Source organism: Culex pipiens, chromosome 1, assembly GCF_016801865.2.
Source record: "Culex pipiens pallens isolate TS chromosome 1, TS_CPP_V2, whole genome shotgun sequence".
In the NCBI taxonomy this organism is placed as follows: Eukaryota; Metazoa; Arthropoda; class Insecta; order Diptera; family Culicidae; genus Culex; species Culex pipiens.
Genome location: NC_068937.1, coordinates 61825159 through 61852607, shown reverse-complemented (window position 1 = coordinate 61852607; position 27449 = coordinate 61825159). Strand labels below are relative to the sequence as shown.

General features: G+C 33.5%; 1 protein-coding gene across 2 annotated transcripts in view; it reads left to right on the top strand.

Moving 5' to 3' along the window:
* Nucleotides 1-2937: 2937 nt before the first annotated feature.
* LOC120419885 (uncharacterized) overlaps nucleotides 2938-27449 on the top strand; it is a 60709-nt gene continuing 36197 nt past the window's right edge. The window contains exons 1-2 of one of the 2 annotated variants that reach the window (XM_039582751.2): nucleotides 2938-3798; nucleotides 3892-4205. In XM_039582751.2, the coding sequence (XP_039438685.1) occupies nucleotides 4136-4205 (70 nt within the window). In that variant the 5' untranslated portion in view covers nucleotides 2938-3798; nucleotides 3892-4135. Of the gene's footprint in view, nucleotides 4206-27449 lie in introns of both variants that reach the window. The other variant, XM_039582750.2, reaches the window with a different exon arrangement.

The window sequence follows — 27449 nt, the reverse complement described above, 5'->3', positions numbered from 1 at the left end:
TAGAAAACTATTTTGTTTGGTTGATCATTCTGTGCATTGTCGGGTTGTTTGGCTACCAGTGCACAGTGGTCCAGATCGCAAAATTAAGTGGAAAATGGATTTTTCGAAAAATGGTGACGTTTTGGAGCTCTGGTGTCTTCAGAAGAGTTGTTGCAAATGGAAAGGGGCAACTTTTGGTTTGGTTGAAAAATAGAGTTGTTCACGATTAGGGTGATTTTGAAAATCTCTTTGGAATCATTTTTGTCTTCTAGAAAGTTGTTGGGCTTGCTTATTCAAGCAATTTTGTCCAAGACACTAAAATTTTATCTCGTAATCTACGCCTTCTATGACCAAATTTATAGAAAGCAGCTGAGCAAACCTTCAAAAATCAGTTTTTTGAACGTGGCATTTCCGGGTAAAGCTTTAGAGAAATGATATTTTTACAATGAAACCCAAAATATAACCAAAAATCAACTTTTCGATACAATGGATCAATTCTGAGGACAGATTCAGATTCAGCGGGCAAAATTACATGGAAAATCATATATTTGGACAATTTTCGAAATTCGTTAGGGCGGTCCCATATGGTTTTCCCCAAGTTTCCTTTGAAAATTAGACTTTTTCAAATGAAGATATCTCGAGTTTAAAGAAAAACACCCCTGAGATTTTTTCAGTGTTTGTAGTGCTAGATCTCCTCTTTCAAATGCAACCTAGCGCTTAAAATTTTGCTTGCGCCTTTTCGAGGTATTTAAGTTTTAAATTTTCATATTTTTTACCTTAAAATGGCTGAACTTAAGTCCAAACTGACATGCGAGAACATAAAAATGTTCGTTTTTTTGAGTTCTAAAAGTGCTCTCAATATTTGGTCATAATTTGGTCATAGAAGGCGTAGATTACGAGATAAAATTTGGGTGTCTTCGACAAATTTGCTTGAATTGGCAAGCCCAACAACTTTGTAGAAGACGAAAAAATTCCCAAAAATATTCCTGTAAAGTTAGATTTTCAAAATCACCCTAATCGTGAACTACCCTAAGCTTCAACCAAACCAAAAGTTGCCCCTTTCTATTTGCAACAACTCTTCTGAAAACACCAGAGCTCCAAAACATCACCATTTTTCGGAAAATCCATTTTCCACTTAATTTTGCGATCTGGACCACTGTGCAGTGTCCTGAGTAATAATCGAAAATGTATAATGTAGTCCGGGACCGTGGTGTAGGGGTAAGTGTGGTTCCCTCTCACCCAGTCGGCCTGGGTTTGATCTCAGAAGGTCCCGGTGGCAAATTTTGAGACGAGATTTGTTTGATCACGCCTTCCGTCGGATGGGGAAGTAAATGTTGGCCCCGGACTAACCTAAAAATGTTAGGTCGTTAGCTCAGTCCAGGTGTAGGAGTCGTCTCCCTGGGTCCTGCCTCGGTGGAGTTGCTGATAGGCAGTTGGACTCACAATCCAAAGGTCGTCAGTTCGAATCCCGGGGTTGATGGAAGCTATGGTGTAAAAAGAGGTTTGCAATTGCCTCAACAATCAAGCCTTCGAACACTTAGTTTCGAGTAGGAATCTCGCAATCGAGAACACCAAGGCAATGCTGTAGAGCGAATAATTTGATTTTTTGATTTGATAATGTAGTCGGGCATGTGTGGCAAACATTCCCTGATTAAATTTCCTTTGGACAGTTGCCGCAACTGCAGGGTGTGTCAAGATAGCACGATCAGATTGCAACTACTTTCATATGTACATATCTCAGGATTGAAATAAAATTTTGGAGATCTGTGAATATCAAAAGTTGAGGTAAATGGCGGTAAAGCTGTACAAAATGGCGTTCTTAACTTATTTTGGCCTAAAGATGATGGAGTTATAAGGTATATATGAGTCAACTTAGGTTTCCGATGAAAGAATTTTTCGTTATCCTCAAAATCATGAATGCTTTCTCCCAAATGAAGGTTTTTTCGCATCCGTAAAGATCAGTACACAAACAACTTTCCAGTTTTCTAATTCATATTTCCTGTGGTTTATCATCAGACCACTTTGGAACAGAACAATAATTACTCGCTCCACGCCAAAGTGGTTGAAAACCACTGATGGCTCGTCGTTTGCATGCCTCTTTGCCCGAATTCGTTAATTCGGTGGGGGAGCTTTTTAAACTTTCCTCTCACGTGTCCATTCTGAAGGTGCTGACTCAAGAGCAAACACACACCCATTCTTTCTGATCGCAGCCACGCTTCTTCTCTCTATCTCTCCCAAGCAGGTCTACCCACACAATCAAGATCGAATTTCGGCTTATCCCAGTTTCTACGGCGCCGCGTGCTACTCATCGCGGTGCATCCAAATTTGAGCAGCTGCACAGAGCTTCGGGGGGAGAGCGAATTGGATGACTCTTGGTTTTGGCTCCCTCCTACTTCGTGTGGGGCTCAAAAATGCGAGCGAAATTGTGGGTCAAACCGTTGCTGGAAGTTGGATACGCTGCGCCGCCGTTTCTTTCTTCGGCGTCGTGCTCAAGACTTCGGGTTTGAAGCCGGAGAAAAGTCCACGCGGACAAGAGCGAGCGTTGTTGTTTTAGTTTTTGAAAAGTTTTGTGATAACGTTTGTGTTATTTGGGTTTGTTCAAATTTTACGTCCAGAGATTTTCGAGATTTCAGACCCCGCCCCCTCTCCCCCAGTCACTCACTCCCCCCCCCCCCCCATTCTGATGAGTAATTTTATGGTGCTTAAAACGCCCTTCGTAAACTCCCTTAAGTGCTAAAAAACAATTGTCCCTATTCAGACTGCAGTCCCGATTCTCCCCAGTTGACGGTAATTGAACCATCCTTCGACACTACTAGGTGTACTGCCCAACTTCCCTTGCGCCACACCGTTTTACGATCCGTGAAGCCGGAGAAGCAGCGTCTCATAATCGTCGTCGTCGCCGGAGACCGACTGGTTGGCGGAGCGCAATCTCTTAATGCTAACACGCATCAGGCTGGCTCTCCGCGTGAGTCGCCGCGATCAGTCGTTGTCGGTAGCTTAGACGATTCGGAAGTTTTTACGAGCTGCCGTCTTTTGGTTTTCAGAAGGTTCGTCGCTTCAGCTTTTTTGAGTCTCCAAGACTCTCGCTCTCTGGCTCTGGCTTGATGCACTCACACGTCGCGAATGATGCAGTCGTCGTAATTTTTGCTGGTGCATGTGGAAAACAAGTTGTTGGACAATAGTGTAGTGTCACTAAACTGTGTGTACGAAAAATAAATATTACATAATGTTAATATTGGCATCGTGTGCGGTTATTGAAATGCGTCGATCGTGGTGCACTTGAGGGTTTCTCGCGTAGTGTGTGGCTGTGACAATTTATTGTCCTCGAAAAACCAAAGTGCTCTTCCCGTTTGAGGCGTTAAATAACACCGTCCAAAATATACCGTATAATTTGTTCAACTTGAAGAGTGCCGAGCCCCTAAAAGCCGTTAGTAGATTTTTCGGGTTGATTACGAGGAGCAGTTCGGTTAAAAAAAAACAACAACAAAGAGAGTAAAGTACCGAAAAGAGTGTTTTGTGCAGCCGATGTAATAATATTTCAAGTGAAAGCAACCATGTGAAAGCAGATATTCGCCCCGTGTCTTTGCCCGTTTTTTTTCCTGCCTCGCCGTGAGCCGTTCAAAAGAGAAAAAATCAGTTGTTTACATTTTTGCGCTAGCTTTTATTTACTCACTAAAGCTGCCGGAGTTGGTCTCGGAACGGACACTCTTTTATTTTCCTCCTGCCTTGGCTCGCGATTGCCCAATGAACGATCGCACTTCTGCAGCGCCTAGGTCTATTCACGCGCCGCGCCACAAAGAGTAAAAAGTCAAAGTTAAGGTAGAGTCGTGTCGTGTACTATCACCTGGTAAAAATTTTACCCCTTCTCCACCGATTTTTGCTTTTTTGCGCGCGCGCTCGGTTCAATTGCAGTAGGCTCTGGCTGTGTAAGGGATGAAAGTACTGGCACGCAGACTGGCTTGCTTGCTGTGCACCTAAATGAGCGTCTCGACGCGCAGCAGCCACGTTGTTGTCGTCGTCCGCGTCAAACTTGTCGATCCAAGTGACCAGTGGGAGTAATCGTGTGTAATATCGTGGCAGTAGCTGAAGAGAAACGATTTCATTACCCACCGAAGACAGCATCCCACCACGGCTTGCTACGACCACCTGCCCGTAAATGATGCTATTGGTAAAAGCTCTGCTGGTCTGCAGTTTTACGATTTTCGCCGAACTCAGACTGATTGAAGGTAAGCAAAGACGAAAGCAGTGCAAAAATAATGCGCGCGCACACACAAACACCTGCGAATGTCCGGCATATTAAGATTATCACGATTTTGCTCGGCGCTTTCTACGGATGCTAGCATTTCCGTAAATAGACCGGCTTGTTTCTTAATTATCTAACTTAAATCCAATCCAATAGTTTAAAGTTAAGTAATGTTGCAATCGTGGTGAAGGAAACATTATCTTGTTTGCAACATGTCTGCTTTCGTGACCTTCTGCATTTTTTTAAATTTGGCAATAACTTTTTTTTTAAATACTTATTTAGCAAATTTCAAATATTTTAAGTTAAGAGCTAGTAATTTTAGTGGAGATATACTCAATAGAAGGCAACATCTAATTTAATCCACATTCAGTAATATAATACCGAAAAACGAAACTATTGGCACTACGCCCCCCGGGGCATGGCCTTCCTCTAACGTGGGATTTCTGCTCCAGCGCCTCTGACGAGACAGGAGAAACCGGGACCGACGTTTTACTTCACCATCCGATAGAAGCTCAGTGGATAAGGCGGGAATCGAACCCGCGTCTCATAGCATCATCGGGATCGGCAGCCGAAGCCGCTACCCCTGCGCCACGAGACCCACCCCACAATATAATACCGATTTCAGTAAAAAAAAGTTCACATGATGATGATTAACCAATTAAAATTCTACCAATTTAATTACTCAAATACTCTAACTTATTTCAATGAGTTATCATGCATTCAACAATCGTCAGTCGTTTGAACACTAAACATCAACGGAGTGTTTGAACAATTTGATCTGCAATGAATTTAAAAAATGATTTAGATCTTCAGAATAGCAAAAGTTTTGTGGACAATCTTGTTTTTAGTAACTACGTAAATATAGTTATCGATTCATCCCACCAAAATGAAGACTTTTTTAAACATGCAATTTAAAATAAGTTTGACGTACAGATTCTAGAAAAAAAAGTTTATTCATATTTTAATTACATTTCCATTCTTTATCTAACATCACTTAGACAGTGAAACACAACTACCAAAACGATATTGTGCTAGTTTAGTTTGTTAGCTTAAGTTTGATTGAAAATATCCTCTATGTCATTTGGGTTGTAAAATCTGTTGATAATAAAAAAAAACTAAGAGGTTTGTGCCTATTTGAGGAGGACCCATCGGTAGGCGTTCTACTCAATCGGGCTTTTTCCCTCAAATAAAACATGAGCAATTCTCGCTGAAACCGTCCCACTAGATGCACATGTTCTCAAATCGTTACGGCAATGTTCTCATTCGATTCAGCGCGCCAAAAAAACCATAAAAACAACCAATGAGCAATTCTCTACGAAATCGGTCTTTTTTCTTCAATTTTAATTTTTGTATTTTTTAATCCGGCTGAAACTTTTTTGGTGCCTTCGGTATGCCCAAAGAAGCCATTTTGCATCATTAGTTTGTCCATATAATTTTCCATACAAATTCGGCAGCTGTCCATACAAAAATGATGTATGAAAATTCAAAAATCTGTATCTTTTGAAGGAATTTTTTGATCGATTTGGTGTCTTCGGCAAAGTTGTAGGTATGGATACGGACTACACTGGAAAAAATAATACACGGTAAAAAAAATTTGGTGATTTTTTTATTTAACTTTTTATCACTAAAACTTGATTTACAAAAAAACACTATTTTTAATTTTTTTTATTTTTTGATATGTTTTAGAAGACATAAAATGCCAACTTTTCAGAAATTTCCAGGTTGTGCAAAAAATCACTGACCGAGTTATGAATTTTTTAATCAATACTGATTTTTTCAAAAAATCGAAATTTTGGTCGTAAAAATTTTTCAACTTCATTTTTCGATGTAAAATCAAATTTGCAATCAAAAAGTACTTTACTAAAATTTTGATAAAGTGCACCGTTTTCAAGTTATAGCCATATTTAAGTGACTTTTTTGAAAATAGTCGCAGTTTTTCATTTTTTTAAATTAGTGCACATGTTTGCCCAGTTTTGAAAAAAATATTTTTGAAAAGCTGAGAAAATTCTCTATATTTTGCTTATTCGGACTATGTTGATACGACCTTTAGTTGCTGAGATATTGCAATGCAAAGGTTTAAAAACAGGAAAATTGATGTTTTCTAAGTTTCACCCAAACAACCCACCATTTTCTATCGTCAATATCTCAGCAACTAATGGTCCGATTTTCAATGTTAATATATGAAACAATTGTGAAATTTTCCGATCTTTTCGAAAAAAATATTTTTGGAATTTTCAAATCAAGACAAACATTTTAAAAGGGCGTAATATTGAATGTTTGGCCTTTGTGAAATGTTAGTCTTGATTTGAAAATTCCAAAAATATTTTTTTCGAAGAGATCGGAAAATTTCACAAATGTTTCATATATTAACATTGAAAATCGGACCATTAGTTGCTGAGATATTGACGATAGAAAATGGTGGGTTGTTTGGGTGAAACTTAGAAAACATCAATTTTCCTGTTTTTAAACCTTTGCATTGCAATATCTCAGCAACTAAAGGTCGTATCAACAAAGTCCAAATAAGCAAAATATAGAGAATTTTCTCAGCTTTTCAAAAATATTTTTTTCAAAACTGGACAAACATGTGCACTAATTTAAAAAAATGAAAAACTGCGACTATTTTCAAAAAAGTCACTTAAATATGGCTATAACTTGAAAACGGTGCACTTTATCAAAATTTCAGTAAAGTACTTTTTGATTGCAAATTTGATTTTACATCGAAAAATGAAGTTGAAAAATTTTTACGACCAAAATTTCGATTTTTTGAAAAAATCAGTATTGATTAAAAAATTCATAACTCGGTCAGTGATTTTTTGCACAACCTGGAAATTTCTGAAAAGTTGGCATTTTATGCCTTCTAAAACATATCAAAAAATAAAAAAAATTAAAAATAGTGTTTTTTTGTAAATCAAGTTTTAGTGATAAAAAGTTAAATAAAAAAATCACCAAATTTTTTTTACCGTGTATTATTTTTTTCCAGTGTAGTCCGTATCCATACCTACAACTTTGCCGAAGACACCAAATCGATCAAAAAATTCCTTCAAAAGATACAGATTTTTGAATTTTCATACATCATTTTTGTATGGACAGCTGCCGAATTTGTATGGAAAATTATATGGACAAACTAATGATGCAAAATGGCTTCTTTGGGCATACCGAAGGCACCAAAAAAGTTTCAGTCGGATTAAAAAATACAAAAAAAATCGAATGACCGAAATCCTAGAGAACTGCTCCAATGGATTTTTTTCGAAAAAATGCCCTTGTTTGAAGAAATGATATCTCCCAAAATACATTACCAAAAGTTATATATCGTTGGAAAGGTATTCGCGAGGGCTTTCCATCGTACTTTAATAAACATTTTAAAAATCATTTTTTCAAGGGTAATTTACAGGGTTTTTGGGAAACTTACTCTTAATTTTGAATTTTGACCGTGTTCGCAACCACTGATCGTTACGGAACCATTTTCTTTCGAAAGATTGTACGATTTTGCATTAAAATTAATTTGAGAAAAGTAGTGTAATGAAATAGTTTTCGTATAGTTATTAGCGGATTAAAGAAATTGGTCGAATTTCAGTTAAAAATAACCAAAGCTCAGACTTCAGAAATGAGCCTAATTTACAGGCAAAACAAAGCAGGATTGTATTTGAGCCGAATATACAATCATGTGAGGCAAATCTGGACAAATAGGATGAATAGGGACAGCTATTTAAACTACGCTTTCACTCATCAGATCATATTTTAAATTTGTTTATGTAAAAACATACATAAACAAACAAGTTTCCAAATTTTAAGCTTTGAAGCACTCTGATAACTAATGTCCTTATTTAGACTGTAGTCTCGATTCGCCATATTTCACTGAAGTTATATTTTATGTACAGAATTTGTTTTGGGAAGGTCTGATTTATTTGTATAACCTCAATTGTGCACATACAAGTGCAAAGTAGAAATCAATATTTTTTGATTAAGTTAAAATTTGATGGGACTGTTGACACCATCAACACAAATAAGAAACTCGATTTTCGTCCAAATTGGACTACGCCCTTTCATTTGACACTAGTCAAATTACGATAAATTTATCTTTATTTGGGGTAAATAATAACCCCCAATTGAAAACTGAATGAAAAATTTACTTTAAAAACATTAAAAAGTGAAAATTCCCTTTGCCCCACATACGGGGCAAAGCTACGCACTTATTTTTTAGGGTAATTGCTTGGTTCTCGACATAAAAGCGATTTGAGGTAAATCCTAGTACTACGTTTAGAAGGCAAGTGATAAGGGTACCATTTGGTATATACATCGAATCAAAAATATTGTTTGGTCGGTGACAGAATGATTGTCACTAGGTGCGTACCTCTGCCCCGCTCTTCTCTATTCTATTAAAAAAAAAATATTTTGGGATTCATTCAACATTAATTTTAATCGCTCTCAATATAAAAACCAAGCACAAAGTTTTCATTTGTGCAACATAAATATACTGAAAATCGTTTTAATTGAAAAACAGACTACACACAGTAAAAAAACATGGTAAAATTACATCTATAACTTTTTAATGTTTGGTAATGTATTTTGGAAGGTATCATTTCTTCAAACTTTTCGAAAAAAAAATCCATTGTTCAAAATAAGTTTTTCTTTACAGGTGGCTAACGGCTAACATTTTCATTGGTTCGAAGGTTGTTTTTATGGTTTTTTGGCGCGCTGAATCGAATGAGAACATTGCCGTAACGATTTGAGAACATGTGCATCTAGTGGGACGGTTTCAGCGTCGTTGCTCATTTCTCTTCTAGATTATTTCGATTTTTTAAAACGAGCGCATCCCTTTGATTCGGAAACTGAAAACACCAGGTCAAGGGACACAACGGTTAGCAGGTTTGAAATGCAAGAAACTGTTACCACAAACAAGCGTAAACAGTTCCAAATTAGTTCCAGGACACGAACGATTGTAAAACCTAGCAGACCCGGCATACGCCAAAGTCGCCATTATCGATTATTGCATGTAGCGGGTGCTTGGACAAATCGCGTGGGGACCTTGCAATAGCGCGCGCAAGCTTACAGTTTAAAATTGTACGACTGGCCAAACCACCACTACTAACCAGCCAACCGGTCAGCCAGTCAGCTAGCGGCAACAATGGATTGCACAAGCGACGAAAATGTGAAAAACAATTGTTGATCGCTTTAATTGACTTCGATTCGTTCGGAAGCTTCGAGTCCAAACCATGTCGCAAAAGGCAAAGTGCCCAAACAACATCATCACGGCACGGAGAAAAAAAATAGTCCATTCGTTTTAGGAAAGCTTTCAGGTTTGCTCTTTGACGTCGAAAATATCGTCAAATTAGTGGTCAATATTATGCTACAAATAGTAAACAACCCCAACAAGTGTTAGAAAACAATGTTTGTGCATTCTGAAGCGGCTGTCCAAGCGTTCAAGCAATTTGTTTTGTTGCACAATCCAGCCACGGGCTGTGGAAAGTTCACCATGAGCAGCAGCAGCACGACGCCGCAGTTGAACTTGAGTTTTTTTTTTCGTTCCGCCACAGCACCAGGCAGACGATTTCCATGCTTTGAATTCTTCTTTGGCGGGTGTTAAAACGTTAGGCAAACAAAAGGGGCAGAGCAATTCTCATCTAGTTTTCAATGCCAAAATCAAACTTTGAACTAAGGTGAAATATTTGATATTATGAAATGCCTGTCAATAGGCATCATGTGTGTGAAGGATTATTGTTTTGAAATAATAAAGATTGTTTACTTCACCGTTTTTTTTTTCAAGGAAAATTTGGATGGCATTGGATATGGATGTTGACTTTGGTCTACAGTATTATATTTGTTTTTTTATCATTCATACGCTTGGGTAGTCATTTGACCCCTAGTTTTTTCTTAAAAAGCTTATAACTAAGTTTTGTATCGTTTCCGGCATCGTTCTGTGAAAAAGTTTTTGTTATATTGACCAAATACCCATATAGGAGGGCCGAGATACTCCACCGGATTCCAGTATATCTCTGGTAAAAATGGACCATATTGTGTCTGACAGCTAAAAATATAGACAAATCCGGATCTTTTGCAACCGGAAGCATCCAATTTGGTCAATTCTACCGAAATTAATAAAAAAAATAAGAAAAAAATGGGATCAAATGACTACCCGAGCGTTTGAGTTTTAATATCTCAGAATCAATCATATAAATATTTCAATAATTTCTATTAAATAGTTTTTAAATAGTTACATTATGGCACTATTTGCAGGGAAGAGTTCATTAGGAAATATCTCACATTTGTTTACAATCTAATATTCAAGTTGTTTTTTAATGTTTCAATAAAAATAAAACTGTCATTAAAGCAAAGTTTTTCATTTTTCCGAATTAATCCAGAGTGGTCTTTCGGTAATCATTAAACGACTCCTTTATTCAATATCTTGTGATGCAGGGGCGGTAAGACTCCTTTTAATTTGGGAATAATCGAAAAAAATCCTTGCTGAGTAAAACGTTACTTCATCCACCGTACGGTGTTGATGCCTTCCTCACATTTATAAAGTTTTTTTTTTTGCAAAATAAAAATTTCCAACCTACAAATCTTGTTTGAGTTTTCAAAAAGCGGTAAACAAAACCCTTTTTGCATCGGTATTCGATCTACTTACGATAAACTAATTTCAAAAATGCTTGAGACTGTTCATTTACACGTCATTCAAGTGCCCTTAACTAAAAACAAATGAAATATTGTTTCAATTTGAAGAAAAACAAAAAATAGTATCGGAGGTCACGGTGGCTCTTACGGCTTTTTGAAAACTCACGTTCTTTAACATTCCAACGCCCAAGGCTCCAAAAAAGTTGGAACGGTAACTTCAACTCAATGGTTCTCGGGCATAACTCAACCAATCAAGATGATTCTTCTTTCCAGTGGTTTGTTAGGATGTCTAGATGATTCTAGACCTTTGCAGAACTTAATTTGATCAAATCTGTAATTTTTGCGATCAAAAACATCGTTCCAACTTTTTTTTTCGCGTATAAAAAAAAATTCGCCGAAAATTCCGCGGGGGCAGTCGTTTACAAAAAGAGGGAACGATGTTTTCGGTCGCAGAAATTACAGATTTGTTCAAATCAAGTTCTACAAAATGTTAGGATCATCTAGACATTCTTACAAATCACTGGGAACAAGAATCGGCCCGATTGGTTGAGTTATGCCCAGGAACGGGCGTGTTGAAGTTACCGTTCCAACTTTTTTGGGAGCCTTGTGCGTCCGTGTAAGTTGGACATGCGTTGGGCGTTCCACTAAGTGGAATCTTTTTCGCCATCTCTGAAACATTATTAGCAGTTGTTGTAATACTTTAATATCGTTGCTTTTAAACAAATAATATACATTGGCGCTTACACAGCCAAATAAAAACGGTACATTAAGTTAAACATAACTTCATATGCTCATAACTATCGATAGGGTTTTCATATCTTCAATCTTATGAACTCGCTGGAAAGGTCTTTTGATTACGTATCCAACAATGAGTTGCATGATTGATTCGGACGTCCGGACATCCAGACAACGTTTTCATCAAAATTTCTGAGATCCGGCATCTGAAAAGTACTAAAATATAGGTTTTGATAGGATTATCGGATCTTCAATCTGTTGTGCTTGTTGGAAAGGTCTTTCACCTCAATGAGGAAAGGCTATAAAATCACTCGAAAAATGAACTTCTTTATTAGACCTCGTAGACCCACCTTCACGTATACCTATCGACTCAGAATCAAATTCTGTACAAATGTCTGTGCGTGTGTCTGGATGTGAGTCCGTGCACCGAAAAATGTGCACTCGATTATCTCCAGATTGGCTGAACCGATTTCGACCGTCTTGGTCTCATTCGATCCTTCTTGGGGTCCCACAAGACCCTAGTTAATATTATGAAGTTTAGTAAAGTACTTCAGTTATGCTAAAAAACGATTTCGAATAAAGTTCGGAAGATTGTAAAAAGGGTGGTCATGCTATACGTTTTTAAAAGGTATTCAAAAGACCTTTCCAACGAGCCCAAAACGTTGAAGATCTGACAATCCTATCACAAGTTATGAGCACTTAAGTGTTATTTATGCACTTTTTGGAGGCCGGATCTCAAATATTTTGACGAAAACGTTGTCCGGATCCACCATGCGACCTGTGTTTGTATAGGTAATCAAAAGACCTTTCCACTGAGCCTAATACGTTGAAGATCTGACAACCCTATCAAAAGTTATAACCACTTAAGTGTTATTTATACACTTTTTTAGGCCGGATCTCAGATATTTTGATAAAAATAAGTCTTATTTATACTCTTTTTTGAGGCTCTGTTGTGTAACTTTATGAATGTAAGGAAGGCACCACCCACCTAAAGGTGGATTAAGCAACGTTTTTTTTTTTTGATCTATGACTTGACAGGGTTTCTCACAAAAAATACCCTTTTAACAATCTTCCGGACTTGAGTCTAAATTGTTTTATAAGCATTAGGGTGTTTCAACCAAAACCAAAAAGTTCTCAGATCACGAAAAACCGAGGTTCCCTTTGTAGAGGATACCCATAGGGACAACAAAAAAACTCGCTGGGGCTGAGAGTCCCTTTGGGTATCCTCTACAAGGAGAACCTCGGTTTGCCTGATCTGAGAACTTTTCGTTTTGATTGAAACACTGTAATAAGCATATTTAAAAGTTATTGACTTATCTAAACACCTTAATTTATAGATAGTGATTATGAGTCCCCAAGAGGGATCGAATGAAACCAAAGCGATCAAAATCCGTTCAGCCAGTCCGCAGAAAATCCAATGACAATTTTTCGATTAACATCCATACACACACAGACATTTTCTAAGAACATGATTCTGAGTCGATATAATAATTATACGTAATTAAGAAATTCAGTTTTCGAGAGACTATAGCCTTTCCTCAGTAAGGCGAGGAAGGCAAAACGTTGATAATTTCAAAATTTAGTGTCAAATTGACTTCATATAAAATTGACGCACAAGAAATTTCAGAAAAAAACACACATAATGTTTTCAAGCCTCTACCATTTTTCGTAACTCTACTGCCAGTGTTCGAAATGGCAAAATTAAGTGGAATAAATTGATAAATCCTTTATTTGACGTCCTAGTCAAATGGTGTCTTCAGAAGAGTTGTTGTACTTGATAAGGGCTATCTTTTGAAGTTATTAACATACGACTACCTTCCAGGGTATCAACTAAAAACTAACTTTGTTGGATGACGTTGTAGGGCTTTGGTGTCTTGGGCAGAGTTGTAGAGGAGAAAATTTCATAAAAGTTTGTCCAAGACGCCAAATTTGTAGCTTTTAATCTACTCGATATATACGCCATTTTTGCAAAAATGGTCTAAAAATGCACTTTTTTGGTGACAACTCAAAATGTAAGCATTTTAGCGATTATTAGTTATGTTCTGAAGAGTTGTTTATGACATAAAATAACGCATCTTTGCCAAAGACAGCAAAATGATTTAAACCTTTATTAAGGAGTTATAACAATTTTTATGTGATTTTGAGCCTATTTTCAAGTTGCTATGTTTTCAAAATGGCGCATTTTGGCGCAAACCCAAACAATGCACCTGAAAGTACACACTTTCAACTACATTTCCTGGAAATATCTCCGTGTCTTTCGGTGTCTATTTTTAGATATCTCAATTTGAATTTTACGGTTTTTAATCAATTGATCAATTGAAGGGAAAATTGATCGATTTTCATGAAAAATACATTGTTTATGCTTAAAATTATGACACACATTCTAAAATTATTAATAAAAACATGTTAAGTCCAAAAATAATGTAAGTTAAAATTTTAAGTAATAGTTCGTATTTAAAATTAAGTATTTCCATTTATATTTGGTCACTTTAGAAAGGTTGGAGTTTTTTTCAAAGACAAAGAATTTTGAACTGTAATAAATCGTTAGACAGATCATTGAAAGGGAGATTTAATTTACTTTGTGACCCTACGCAGAGAAAAAGTGTGAATTTTCTCGACACGGAAAAAATAATCACATGTAAACTCTATTCAATTCAATTCGATTTATTTGTGAATAATCAAATAACAATTTGTAAATATTATGAACCTTGAAGAGTTTTTGTGTTGATTTCAGCTGTGAGTTACGTCTTAATTCGGTTTAGAGCAATTGTTACTGTTAATTAATGCATAAACAAGAGTAAGAAAAAGTTATCAAAAAACTTACACAATATCACATGTAAACTCAGTTGATGTAAATTGAGATTCGACGTAAACTGTTGAATCACACGTAAAATCAGAGGCGCTGACTAGTCCAAAATGTTGGGGGGCACGGTTGTTTTCCGAAATCGTTAGGTGAGAGTGGCGATTTGATGTTTAAGTTTATTGTATATCACGAATTTTACCAATTTGAATATTACGATGTGATAAGAGTTTTTTTTTCATCCGGAATCCATTTTTTTTTTTGAAAAAGATAATTTATTAAAACGTGATTGAGAATGTTTATTGGGGGAATTTTTTATATGTTTGGAAGGCGAATTCCTTCTAATTGGCATATTCTCACTTATTTTCCAGAAGTAACAGTCAATAATAAAAATTATCAGGTATTTAAAATTCAACAACACAAATATTCTAAAAATGAAAACAAAAGTAAAAAGCAAAAACTTAGAACTTTAGAAATTGAAAAATACACATTGAAAAACAAAATTTTTTTCAAATCTGCAATTTAGAAAAAAATAACAGAAAAAAATAAATATTCCAAAATTTAAAAAAAGTTTAAAAAACCCCTGGGGTAAAAAAAAACTCATGGCTTAAAAATGTTAAGAAATCAAAAGTTGATATTCAGAAATTTAAAAAATCAGAAATTTGGAAATTAAAAAAACAATGTTTAAAAAAATTGAAAATTTAATATCAATTTATTTGTTCAGAATTTAAGAATAAAAGAATTTAAGGATTTAAGAATTTAAGAATTTAAGAATTTAAGAATTTAAGAATTTAAGAATTTAAGAATTTAAGAATTTAAGAATTTAAGAATTTAAGAATTTAAGAATTTAAGAATTTAAGAATTTAAGAATTTAAGAATTTAAGAATTTAAGAATTTAAGAATTTAAGAATTTAAGAATTTAAGAATTTAAGAATTTAAGAATTTAAGAATTTAAGAATTTAAGAATTTAAGAATTTAAGAATTTAAGAATTTAAGAATTTAAGAATTTAAGAATTTAAGAATTTAAGAATTTAAGAATTTAAGAATTTAAGAATTTAAGAATTTAAGAATTTAAGAATTTAAGAATTTAAGAATTTAAGAATTTAAGAATTTAAGAATTTAAGAATTTAAGAATTTAAGAATTTAAGAATTTAAGAATTTAAGAATTTAAGAATTTAAGAATTTAAGAATTTAAGAATTTAAGAATTTAAGAATTTAAGAATTTAAGAATTTAAGAATTTAAGAATTTAAGAATTTAAGAATTTAAGAATTTAAGAATTTAAGAATTTAAGAATTTAAGAATTTAAGAATTTAAGAATTTAAGAATTTAAGAATTTAAGAATTTAAGAATTTAAGAATTTAAGAATTTAAGAATTTAAGAATTTAAGAATTTAAGAATTTAAGAATTTAAGAATTTAAGAATTTAAGAATTTAAGAATTTAAGAATTTAAGAATTTAAGAATTTAAGAATTTAAGAATTTAAGAATTTAAGAATTTAAGAATTTAAGAATTTAAGAATTTAAGAATTTAAGAATTTAAGAATTTAAGAATTTAAGAATTTAAGAATTTAAGAATTTAAGAATTTAAGAATTTAAGAATTTAAGAATTTAAGAATTTAAGAATTTAAGAATTTAAGAATTTAAGAATTTAAGAATTTAAGAATTTAAGAATTTAAGAATTTAAGAATTTAAGAATTTAAGAATTTAAGAATTTAAGAATTTAAGAATTTAAGAATTTAAGAATTTAAGAATTTAAGAATTTAAGAATTTAAGAATTTAAGAATTTAAGAATTTAAGAATTTAAGAATTTAAGAATTTAAGAATTTAAGAATTTAAGAATTTAAGAATTTAAGAATTTAAGAATTTAAGAATTTAAGAATTTAAGAATTTAAGAATTTAAGAATTTAAGAATTTAAGAATTTAAGAATTTAAGAATTTAAGAATTTAAGAATTTAAGAATTTAAGAATTTAAGAATTTAAGAATTTAAGAATTTAAGAATTTAAGAATTTAAGAATTTAAGAATTTAAGAATTTAAGAATTTAAGAATTTAAGAATTTAAGAATTTAAGAATTTAAGAATTTAAGAATTTAAGAATTTAAGAATTTAAGAATTTAAGAATTTAAGAATTTAAGAATTTAAGAATTTAAGAATTTAAGAATTTAAGAATTTAAGAATTTAAGAATTTAAGAATTTAAGAATTTAAGAATTTAAGAATTTAAGAATTTAAGAATTTAAGAATTTAAGAATTTAAGAATTTAAGAATTTAAGAATTTAAGAATTTAAGAATTTAAGAATTTAAGAATTTAAGAATTTAAGAATTTAAGAATTTAAGAATTTAAGAATTTAAGAATTTAAGAATTTAAGAATTTAAGAATTTAAGAATTTAAGAATTTAAGAATTTAAGAATTTAAGAATTTAAGAATTTAAGAATTTAAGAATTTAAGAATTTAAGAATTTAAGAATTTAAGAATTTAAGAATTTAAGAATTTAAGAATTTAAGAATTTAAGAATTTAAGAATTTAAGAATTTAAGAATTTAAGAATTTAAGAATTTAAGAATTTAAGAATTTAAGAATTTAAGAATTTAAGAATTTAAGAATTTAAGAATTTAAGAATTTAAGAATTTAAGAATTTAAGAATTTAAGAATTTAAGAATTTAAGAATTTAAGAATTTAAGAATTTAAGAATTTAAGAATTTAAGAATTTAAGAATTTAAGAATTTAAGAATTTAAGAATTTAAGAATTTAAGAATTTAAGAATTTAAGAATTTAAGAATTTAAGAATTTAAGAATTTAAGAATTTAAGAATTTAAGAATTTAAGAATTTAAGAATTTAAGAATTTAAGAATTTAAGAATTTAAGAATTTAAGAATTTAAGAATTTAAGAATTTAAGAATTTAAGAATTTAAGAATTTAAGAATTTAAGAATTTAAGAATTTAAGAATTTAAGAATTTAAGAATTTAAGAATTTAAGAATTTAAGAATTTAAGAATTTAAGAATTTAAGAATTTAAGAATTTAAGAATTTAAGAATTTAAGAATTTAAGAATTTAAGAATTTAAGAATTTAAGAATTTAAGAATTTAAGAATTTAAGAATTTAAGAATTTAAGAATTTAAGAATTTAAGAATTTAAGAATTTAAGAATTTAAGAATTTAAGAATTTAAGAATTTAAGAATTTAAGAATTTAAGAATTTAAGAATTTAAGAATTTAAGAATTTAAGAATTTAAGAATTTAAGAATTTAAGAATTTAAGAATTTAAGAATTTAAGAATTTAAGAATTTAAGAATTTAAGAATTTAAGAATTTAAGAATTTAAGAATTTAAGAATTTAAGAATTTAAGAATTTAAGAATTTAAGAATTTAAGAATTTAAGAATTTAAGAATTTAAGAATTTAAGAATTTAAGAATTTAAGAATTTAAGAATTTAAGAATTTAAGAATTTAAGAATTTAAGAATTTAAGAATTTAAGAATTTAAGAATTTAAGAATTTAAGAATTTAAGAATTTAAGAATTTAAGAATTTAAGAATTTAAGAATTTAAGAATTTAAGAATTTAAGAATTTAAGAATTTAAGAATTTAAGAATTTAAGAATTTAAGAATTTAAGAATTTAAGAATTTAAGAATTTAAGAATTTAAGAATTTAAGAATTTAAGAATTTAAGAATTTAAGAATTTAAGAATTTAAGAATTTAAGAATTTAAGAATTTAAGAATTTAAGAATTTAAGAATTTAAGAATTTAAGAATTTAAGAATTTAAGAATTTAAGAATTTAAGAATTTAAGAATTTAAGAATTTAAGAATTTAAGAATTTAAGAATTTAAGAATTTAAGAATTTAAGAATTTAAGAATTTAAGAATTTAAGAATTTAAGAATTTAAGAATTTAAGAATTTAAGAATTTAAGAATTTAAGAATTTAAGAATTTAAGAATTTAAGAATTTAAGAATTTAAGAATTTAAGAATTTAAGAATTTAAGAATTTAAGAATTTAAGAATTTAAGAATTTAAGAATTTAAGAATTTAAGAATTTAAGAATTTAAGAATTTAAGAATTTAAGAATTTAAGAATTTAAGAATTTAAGAATTTAAGAATTTAAGAATTTAAGAATTTAAGAATTTAAGAATTTAAGAATTTAAGAATTTAAGAATTTAAGAATTTAAGAATTTAAGAATTTAAGAATTTAAGAATTTAAGAATTTAAGAATTTAAGAATTTAAGAATTTAAGAATTTAAGAATTTAAGAATTTAAGAATTTAAGAATTTAAGAATTTAAGAATTTAAGAATTTAAGAATTTAAGAATTTAAGAATTTAAGAATTTAAGAATTTAAGAATTTAAGAATTTAAGAATTTAAGAATTTAAGAATTTAAGAATTTAAGAATTTAAGAATTTAAGAATTTAAGAATTTAAGAATTTAAGAATTTAAGAATTTAAGAATTTAAGAATTTAAGAATTTAAGAATTTAAGAATTTAAGAATTTAAGAATTTAAGAATTTAAGAATTTAAGAATTTAAGAATTTAAGAATTTAAGAATTTAAGAATTTAAGAATTTAAGAATTTAAGAATTTAAGAATTTAAGAATTTAAGAATTTAAGAATTTAAGAATTTAAGAATTTAAGAATTTAAGAATAACCAAAAAGATACACAAACGGTTTTTAATAAAATCAAAAAAAGCATTATGACAACTTGATACGACCAAAAATTTGCATTTTTTTAAAAAGAAATCAAGAAAAAAATACCTAAAATTTCTCAAAAAAATATCGAATTCATCAGCATTTTTTTAAATGTTAAGCTGTCATCAAATGACCATTTTGAAAAGTGTTTCAGTTCATTTTCGCTAAATCCTGATCTACAATGGCAAATCGCAGAATGTTGCGTCTGAAAACGTGATGATTGTTTTGACAAGAGTTTGCGTGAGTTTGCTCTTGTATACTAAGCTTGCTGGTTTTCCTACCGAGTTAGCATAAGAGAGCGCAGTAGTATAGATGAAACGTTGTCGATTTAAAAAACAACAAATGTTTTTGAACTATTTTACAGATTCGCTTACAAGAATTCTATCCAATTCCAATTCAGTTTTAAATATTATTTTCAATTATTTCTGTGATTTTTTTTGTAATATTTAAAATAAGAATATTTTTCTTCTAAAATTTCTGGGGGGGGGGGGGCACAATTTATGGGCTGCCTCCCCTGCCCAATTTTAAGGGGGGCAAAAAGTACCGTGCCCCCCCAGAGTCGGCGCCCCTGCGTAAAATAATGTTTTTACGTATAACTTGTTGCAAATTTACATCAAATTACATTTAAATTGAAATGTTAAATGACGTGCAAAAGTATTACATCATTAATGATGTAACATTCGGAAATATTTTTTTGTGTATTCAATAACCGAGAAAGGTATTTTTACATTACGAACAAGAAATTTCATTTTAAAATGTCGTCTTTTTTTGAAGTTTGCTGGGTTACTATTCACAGCGTTACAATTATCTACAAATTTGGAGAGCAGACAATTATGTAAAAAAATATGATACAATGAGTAAAGGTTTTTTTTAACCATCACGAGTTATTGCATTTTAGCGATGTTTTTTTAATGGTCGAGTTTGTCTAGTAGATTTACACATTTTTTTTTTCAAATGACTAGTGATAACTTCGGTTGATTACACTGACCTACAAAAATTGACAAAAAAAGACTGTGCAGGCTCAACTCGAGAGGAAGCATGAAGTTTGGGGTCCCCAGAAACACGTGCACCTTGATTTTTTCAAACATATTTACTGCCCATGTTCGCATAAATGTCCCATATGCAAAAACAGCAAGCTGAGAAAAACGCATTTGAAGTTTGTCCCATACATAAGGCTACGTGTTAAGTTTTCACGTAAAAACTGGATTTCCTCCTGATTTCTAGAACAAAGTACTGGATGTTATAGGCCCTTTTGAAAGAGCACACAATTTTGAACCAAACTGCATCAATAACTCGAAATCGATGAAAATGCATATGGGACCTTTATGCGATCAGGGGCAGTTTAGGCAGGGCAGAATGGTTTTTCTCCTAAGTTTATATGGAGAATTAGGGCGGTTCGTTGCTGTTACAAACAAGCAAAAATTGCATGCAATATGTGGGAGTAACGAACACCACCTGTTCTCCATACAAACCATTCGGCCCGGTCTAAATATTTTTCAAAAATTCAAAGTGCACGTGTATCCGGGGACCCCGACCATAATGCTTCCCCTCGAGTTTAGCCTGCGCAGAAATTTTGTTGGTTGGTGTTATTTTACTCAACAATTCCATCGGGTAATCGAAATTACATGTCAGGTTGACACATTTAAGATAACATAATTTCAACGAACTTTTTACTTTTTTTGTGTAATTTTTATTTGAATATTTGAAATGAGAATAGATATTTCAAATTTTCGAAAGGATATTCCATCTTTAAAAGTCAGGACCCGGTGCCTGCAATCCCCGTTACAGTTTATATGAAATTCCAATAAGAATGTAACTGAAAAATCAGGATTCGGGCCCAGACTGTTAATTAGGTTTAAACAATCGCAACCACGCGTCGTAAATTACGAACCCGTTGGTGGGACAACAGCGCGACGCCTGTTTTATTGAATTAAGTTGGAAATCGAAAACGGAGAGATCATTGCACCTCGAACACGAGGTGAAAATGAAATTTTGGCATTTATGTACTCTCGTGTTGTCTTTTGGGGGCCAATTTCGGTAGTCGAATGCCATCTCGGCTGCACCAAGCAACCAGCAGCAGCAGTCAGTCACCCAGCTGGAAACACAACGGTGAACGGATAGTCGAAACATGACGAATCCAGATCGAGATTATGGTGTCCGGTTGATTGCAGAGAGGTTCACGTGCAGATAAATGGTGAAAAGTTGTTGCCGGGCGAACACGGTAGGATGAAATAAAATTTTTGACATGCAAATTCTGGCTACAATGGTAAATCACGCTGACAGTGAATACTGCTGTTGAAACTTTCAGTATTTCAAAAACAAGCGTTAAACGCTTAACATGATGTGAAATCCAAGCTAATTTTTTTAATAACATAAATTAACAACCAAAATCTTCTAGGTTAAAATCTGTATAGTACCGTAAATTGTTTTTTTCAGGCAACTTTGAACGCCCTTCGATTGATAACAATAACCTTAATAAACGTTATATCAGCACTTCATCAAGGAGAATTGTGTGTGGCGTCGCTTCGATTTAGGACGGCGTCGATCAGCTCAGATTTAAGCATTAATTGTGCATCGTTATAACGTTGGAAACTCAATGACCATGGAAGCATTTCAGGTCGCTCGAAATACGAAGAAAATAATAAATTCAGGGGGCGTACGCACTCAGCAAAAAAGTATCCAAACCGTGAGGTATGTGTGGCAGAGAGGCTTCACCACGATGGAGTTTGGTTGTTTCATGAAATATTTAGTTTTAGTTCAACTATGAAATGACTCATTGAAAAATCACCACATCAACGATTTTTTAAAGTTTACAGTTTATGGTTTAATTTTGACTGATAATTTGAAAAAAATCGCATTTAAAGTATTATATGAACTGTGCTTTCAATACCCCTTGATGATAAAAAAATAAAGCTACGACAATTTCACTCACACTATACACACTTCAATCACCTGTCCGAGCTTCACCATATGATACACGTTTTGAGAAATCAATGTATGTGAGCAACGCACAACCCATTTGCTTATTCAAACGATTAGTATGCTGCCCCATGTTTCCGTATATCCATAACGCGGGCATATTTAGCACAACACTCCATTACTAATCCAGCTCTTTTTCCCTACAAAGACTGCCGCGGGAGTCTTCTCCCGCAGCAAAACAAAAACATTCAGTTCATTTGCTTCAATGTACCTACAATATGCATTGATCTAGGTGTTGTTGCAGCTATACATCATTTTTTTCACCGTTTTATAGGGGAAAGATAATACACTATCTTTGGCTATACCCCAGTCAACTCATTCGGAATTCTGGAACGGAATTCAATTCAAATCGTTTCTGTGTTATAACATTGAAAATCGGACCATTAGTTGCTGAGATATCGATATTAGAAATGGGAGGTTTGTTTGAGTGAGACTTTAAAAACTTCAATTTTCCTGTTTCTTTTTCTTAAAGCCTTTTTATTTCAGCAATCAGATCTTCAATGTCTCTTAGACAATTTTAAAGCAAATTTTCTGAAACCTTAAAAAAATCCAGGAATGGACAATCATGGACACTATTTTAAAAAGTAAAAACCGAAATTTATCGGACAAAATTTAACTTTGAATGGCTATATTTTGAAAACGGTGCTTTTAATTAAAAAAATGTTAACCACTTTTCGATTGCAAATTCGAATTAACGAGATCAAAAATTTACAAAATTCACTATTTAAAAAACTCATAACTCGTCGGCTAAAATGTTGGTCCACACTTCTAAATAGCTTAAAAGATGTGGGGTTTTGTCCCCTAAAACAAATAAAAAATTTCAAAAATTAAAAAATCATAAAAAACTGATTTTGTGTGAAACCAGTAAATTAAAAATGACATATTTTTTCCATGTATCTGTTTTTTTAAATAGTCCTAATCAATACCTACAACTTTGCCGAAGACACCAAATCAATAAAAAAAAATCCTAAAAGGGTTACAGATTTTCGAATATTTACGTACCATTTTTGTATGAACAGCTGCCAAAATTGTATGGAGGTTCGTATGGGTTAACCAATGACACAAAATGGCTTTTTGCCTTTCTTACTAAAGAAAGGTATAGGTTTTACTTTAAGCCAGGACGTCATTTCCATCTTCGTAAATATGTCGATTCAGCGTGAATTTTAATCGGAAAAATCGTCAAAAAATCACACTGCATCGATTTTCGACGCTCTATCGATTCACCTTGACAGAACTCGTCTATCTCGAATCCTCGAATTTTGAGAAAATAAATTCCGTGGAGGTCGAGTGATGTTCGTATGTGGTAAAATTTTGCAAAATTTTGTGTCGCGCCGTTCTCAGCTCCCATAAATCCGATTTCGATTTTTCTGAGTGCAGATCAAAGCTAGTGTGCTGAACCTGGGCGAGTTGCCACGCAAATTTCGAAATATCCATCTGTTTTCGGATGCGGCCAGACTTTTCAACAAAATACACAGTTTTCAAATGAAAATATGGTCAATTTTTTTCATTTTCATATTTTTTATTTATCTCAAAAATTGCATTTTTCGAGCTCTACAACCTCCCAAATTTTCATCCAGATCCATAATCTGGTTCTGGAGTTAGAGCCATTTGATTAACCTACCAAAAGAAAAAAAAATCCCTAAAAAAAGGTAAAAGCCCACCTGGTGACCTTCACCAACGTTTTTCATTTCTGATTTTATTCAAAATTTCTTGCTACATTCATAGTACAGACCATGAGTGAGCATCTGAAACAAATTCGACATCGATCGGCAATCCCGATCAATTTTTAGAACGATTTACTTTTTGCCTTTCTTACTAAAGAAAGGTATAGGTTTTACTTTAAGCCAGGACGTCATTTCCATCTTCGTAAATATGTCGATTCAGCGTGAATTTTAATCGGAAAAATCGTCAAAAAATCACACTGCATCGATTTTCGACGCTTCGTCGCCATGTCGACAAGTTGTCAAGTTGAGCTTCGAATACTGGCGCGAGAATGCTGGCGCCAGGGATGGTATTTTCTCATTTCCTCGCCGATGGCCGAGGGCTTTAGATATCGTCCCTCGCTCAAATCATCAAATTTTCGGCGTTCTCCCAAAACTGCATCAAGAGAGCGAAGCGAAAACGACGCCGATGAAATAGCGAGCAAAGAACATACAGATGCGTAAGACGGAAAAAAATCTCTCACACAGCCAGTCCCCTCGCTCAAAAAGCAAGAGAAAGAGCAATCGTGAAATTCTCTCGCCCGTAAGCCCTGTAGAAATGAGTTCATTTGTGTGCGTGAGCTCCAGTGTATGTATACAGCAATTTCGTGTGCGTGTCTCTCCGGTTGGAACGATAGTTCCATCGGAGCCAGCGATAGGGTATTTCTCGTCGATGTGATGGGCTTTCGATATTCGCGATAGCAAGCCGACCATCACTCGGCTGCGAAAGAGAAGAGAAGGTTTAAGAGACGAGGAACGCACCGAAATATGCATCAATGATAGTGCGATGGTGATGGTTTACCTACCCTGGCTGGCGCATATATTTTGAGGCTCGACTTATACTCCTTTGTATTCCCTTGTGGACCACCAAACAGTGAGGTACTCCTCGATATTAGCTCCTGAAAAGTGCTAAAAAGTGCAAAAAAAATGCCTCACGGCAAGAAAAAGAGGCGGTCCTCTCCAGCAGGATCGGCAGATTTGAAGAAGCTAAAGAATGCCGAAGCGCTACCTGGAAAGCCAGGCAGTTTGAGCAAGGACGCTCAAAATTCGTCTGGTAACCAGTTCGCTACCCTCCCTGTGGACGTGAGCGAGAAGGAAGAATTTGAACGACGGGAAAAGTTGCCACCCATTTTTGTGAAAACATCGTCATCGGATTCGGTGCGAAAGTGGCTGACCGGGTTTATCAAATCTGGTGCTTTACGAGCTTCCATTCGCTTGTGTGCTGATGGACTCAAAATTCTGCTACCTACCAGAAAGGATTACAACTACGTTCGGGATTTCCTGAACAACACCAAGATTGAATACTACAGCCATGACGATCCAGGTAAACGCCCCATGAAACAGGTCCTCCGAGGCCTGTACGACATGGATGTGAGTGTGCTGAAAGAAGAGCTCAAAACTCTTAAGTTGAACGTGATCGAAGTCTTCAAGATGACGAGACACAACAAGGACATCAAGTATCGTGATCAATTGTACCTGGTTCATCTCGAGAAAGGATCGACAACGCCGTCTGAGCTGAAAGTAGTTCGGGCAATTTTCAACATCATCGTGACTTGGGAACGTTATCGTCCAGTGCACCGTGACGTGACACAGTGTTCGAACTGTTTGCAGTTTGGGCATGGTGGAAGAAACTGTTTCATCAAGAGTCGTTGTGCAACCTGCGGAGGTGAGCACAAAACACAAGCTTGCGAAACAATCAACGAGAACATCGAAGCGAAATGCTTCAATTGCGGCGGCGACCATTCTACCAAGAATCGAAGCTGCCCAAAACGTGCTGAGTTTGTGAAAATTCGGCAGCAAGCGACGACGAGGCACCAACCAAATCGTCGCAAAACACCACCAACTTTCACGGACGTGGATTTTCCTGCTTTGGCGTCGCCAGGATCGGGATCTGTTCGAGTGGCTCCAAATCTGCAGCCATTGCCGTTGAATCAGCGGCCAAAAGTTGCAGAAAATACAACACCTCCAGGTTTCAGTCAGCAACCGAGGGGAAACCAACCAGCATCAACGGATGAAGGCAGTAGTGACCTGTTTTCACCACAAGAACTTCTGAACATTTTCATCGAGATGACAACAACACTGCGTGGGTGCAAAACTCGCCAGGAACAAGTAAGAACCCTTGGAGCATTCATCTTAAAATACAGTTCGTAGTTTACTCGTTCTAATGATTTTGAATAAATCAAAGAATTTTTATTTTAGTTTTAAGTTAGGATTAGTTGTTTAAGTGATTTTTTCTTTTTTTTTTTACCCAAATGTATTCGATTAAATGCAAAAATGTAAAACAATTTGAAATAAATGAATGAATGTGAACAGTTAATAATAAAACGAAAAATACAACAAAGATGAAGAGCATTTAGCCATACCACTTAGAATGTAAATGAAATGTAATTATTATAAGAGAGTTCAATAAAGACATATTTAATTTCAAAATTTTAATTACTCCTTTGTAGTAGCTTGTCTACCGATGTTTTCTACAACATGTAAGATATCGTAGCTTTTCGGTTTCTTTTGCCCTGTCCGTTTTTGCATATCTGTCCAATGTTTATTCAAAAACTTTTGTGACATAGGACATTCATCCGGCTACAATCAATTTGTTTCCCGTGCGCTCTTAAAAACGCCTAAATGTAGACTTCATTTGTCGTAAGTTTATCTAACAGGGTTCATTGGATTCCAATAGGAGCTTTCCAAGCTTTCATCGTTTATATCGCTTTCAAAGTTTTCAATGCTGGCGACGCCAATGGCTTTCTACCTAAGGTTCTCGCGATTGAGTGTGTAGTGGTGCGGTTGTTGAAAATAGCTATCTCTGACTCTGTCACTTTCTTAGAAGCTTCTTAGGCTAGCTTCCCTGCGGCACACGCGTTTCACCGAAGCTAAAAAACCAAAACCGCGGTGTGCATTGTCAATGGCGCATGGGAAGCTTGCTATGATCGCGTTTGGCATAAACGCTTGTTTGATTACAAACGTACAAGCATATTGTACGATTGAATATTTTCTTTTGGTGAAAATTGCGTTTTTTATTTCTTTTGGAAATCATATCATTTATAATACTTTGCTTTCATCATAAGACTTTCTTTTGTGCTATAATAAACAAAGTCGATGTTATGAATTGAAAAAAGTTCTACCATTGTTATATTCTTTAGTAAGAAAGGCTCTGTCTCACCCCAGGTGGGATTAAATCGGGTTTTTGATGATAGGGAAGGCTCCCACAAAGTTTGAGCCAAATCAAAAAATACTAAAAATAAAAATAGTCTAAATCGGCCGTTTTCTTAGAGAATTGCTCAAGTAGGGGAAATATACAATTTCTCCGCATATTTCTATTATCGGCTTATCAGCACTTTGATCATGAATTACAGCTTTCATAAAGTGTTTTGACTGTTCCAAAGTAACAAATTGGCAGTATACAAAATTGCAAAATATGTCGATTCAAATATTGTTAATTATTTTAAAATCACGCGTCGCTTCAAAAAGCAGATTTTTTGATTTCATAAATTATTTAATGCATTAAAAAAAAACAATTCGTACCATGCTGAAGCAAAACAAAATCTCTCTAAACCACTGAATCTCATTTCACCAGTCAACAGAAAAAATATCGTAAACAACATGTCGAAATGTAGGCTTCAAATTTCGTGTTCGAGACCTCGTGCATTTTCGTGCATTTCTGAACTGGTTTCGATCTCAATTGTTGCCTTCCCTTCGCCACTGTTGATGCTGCACAAAAGGACCAAAAGCCATGAA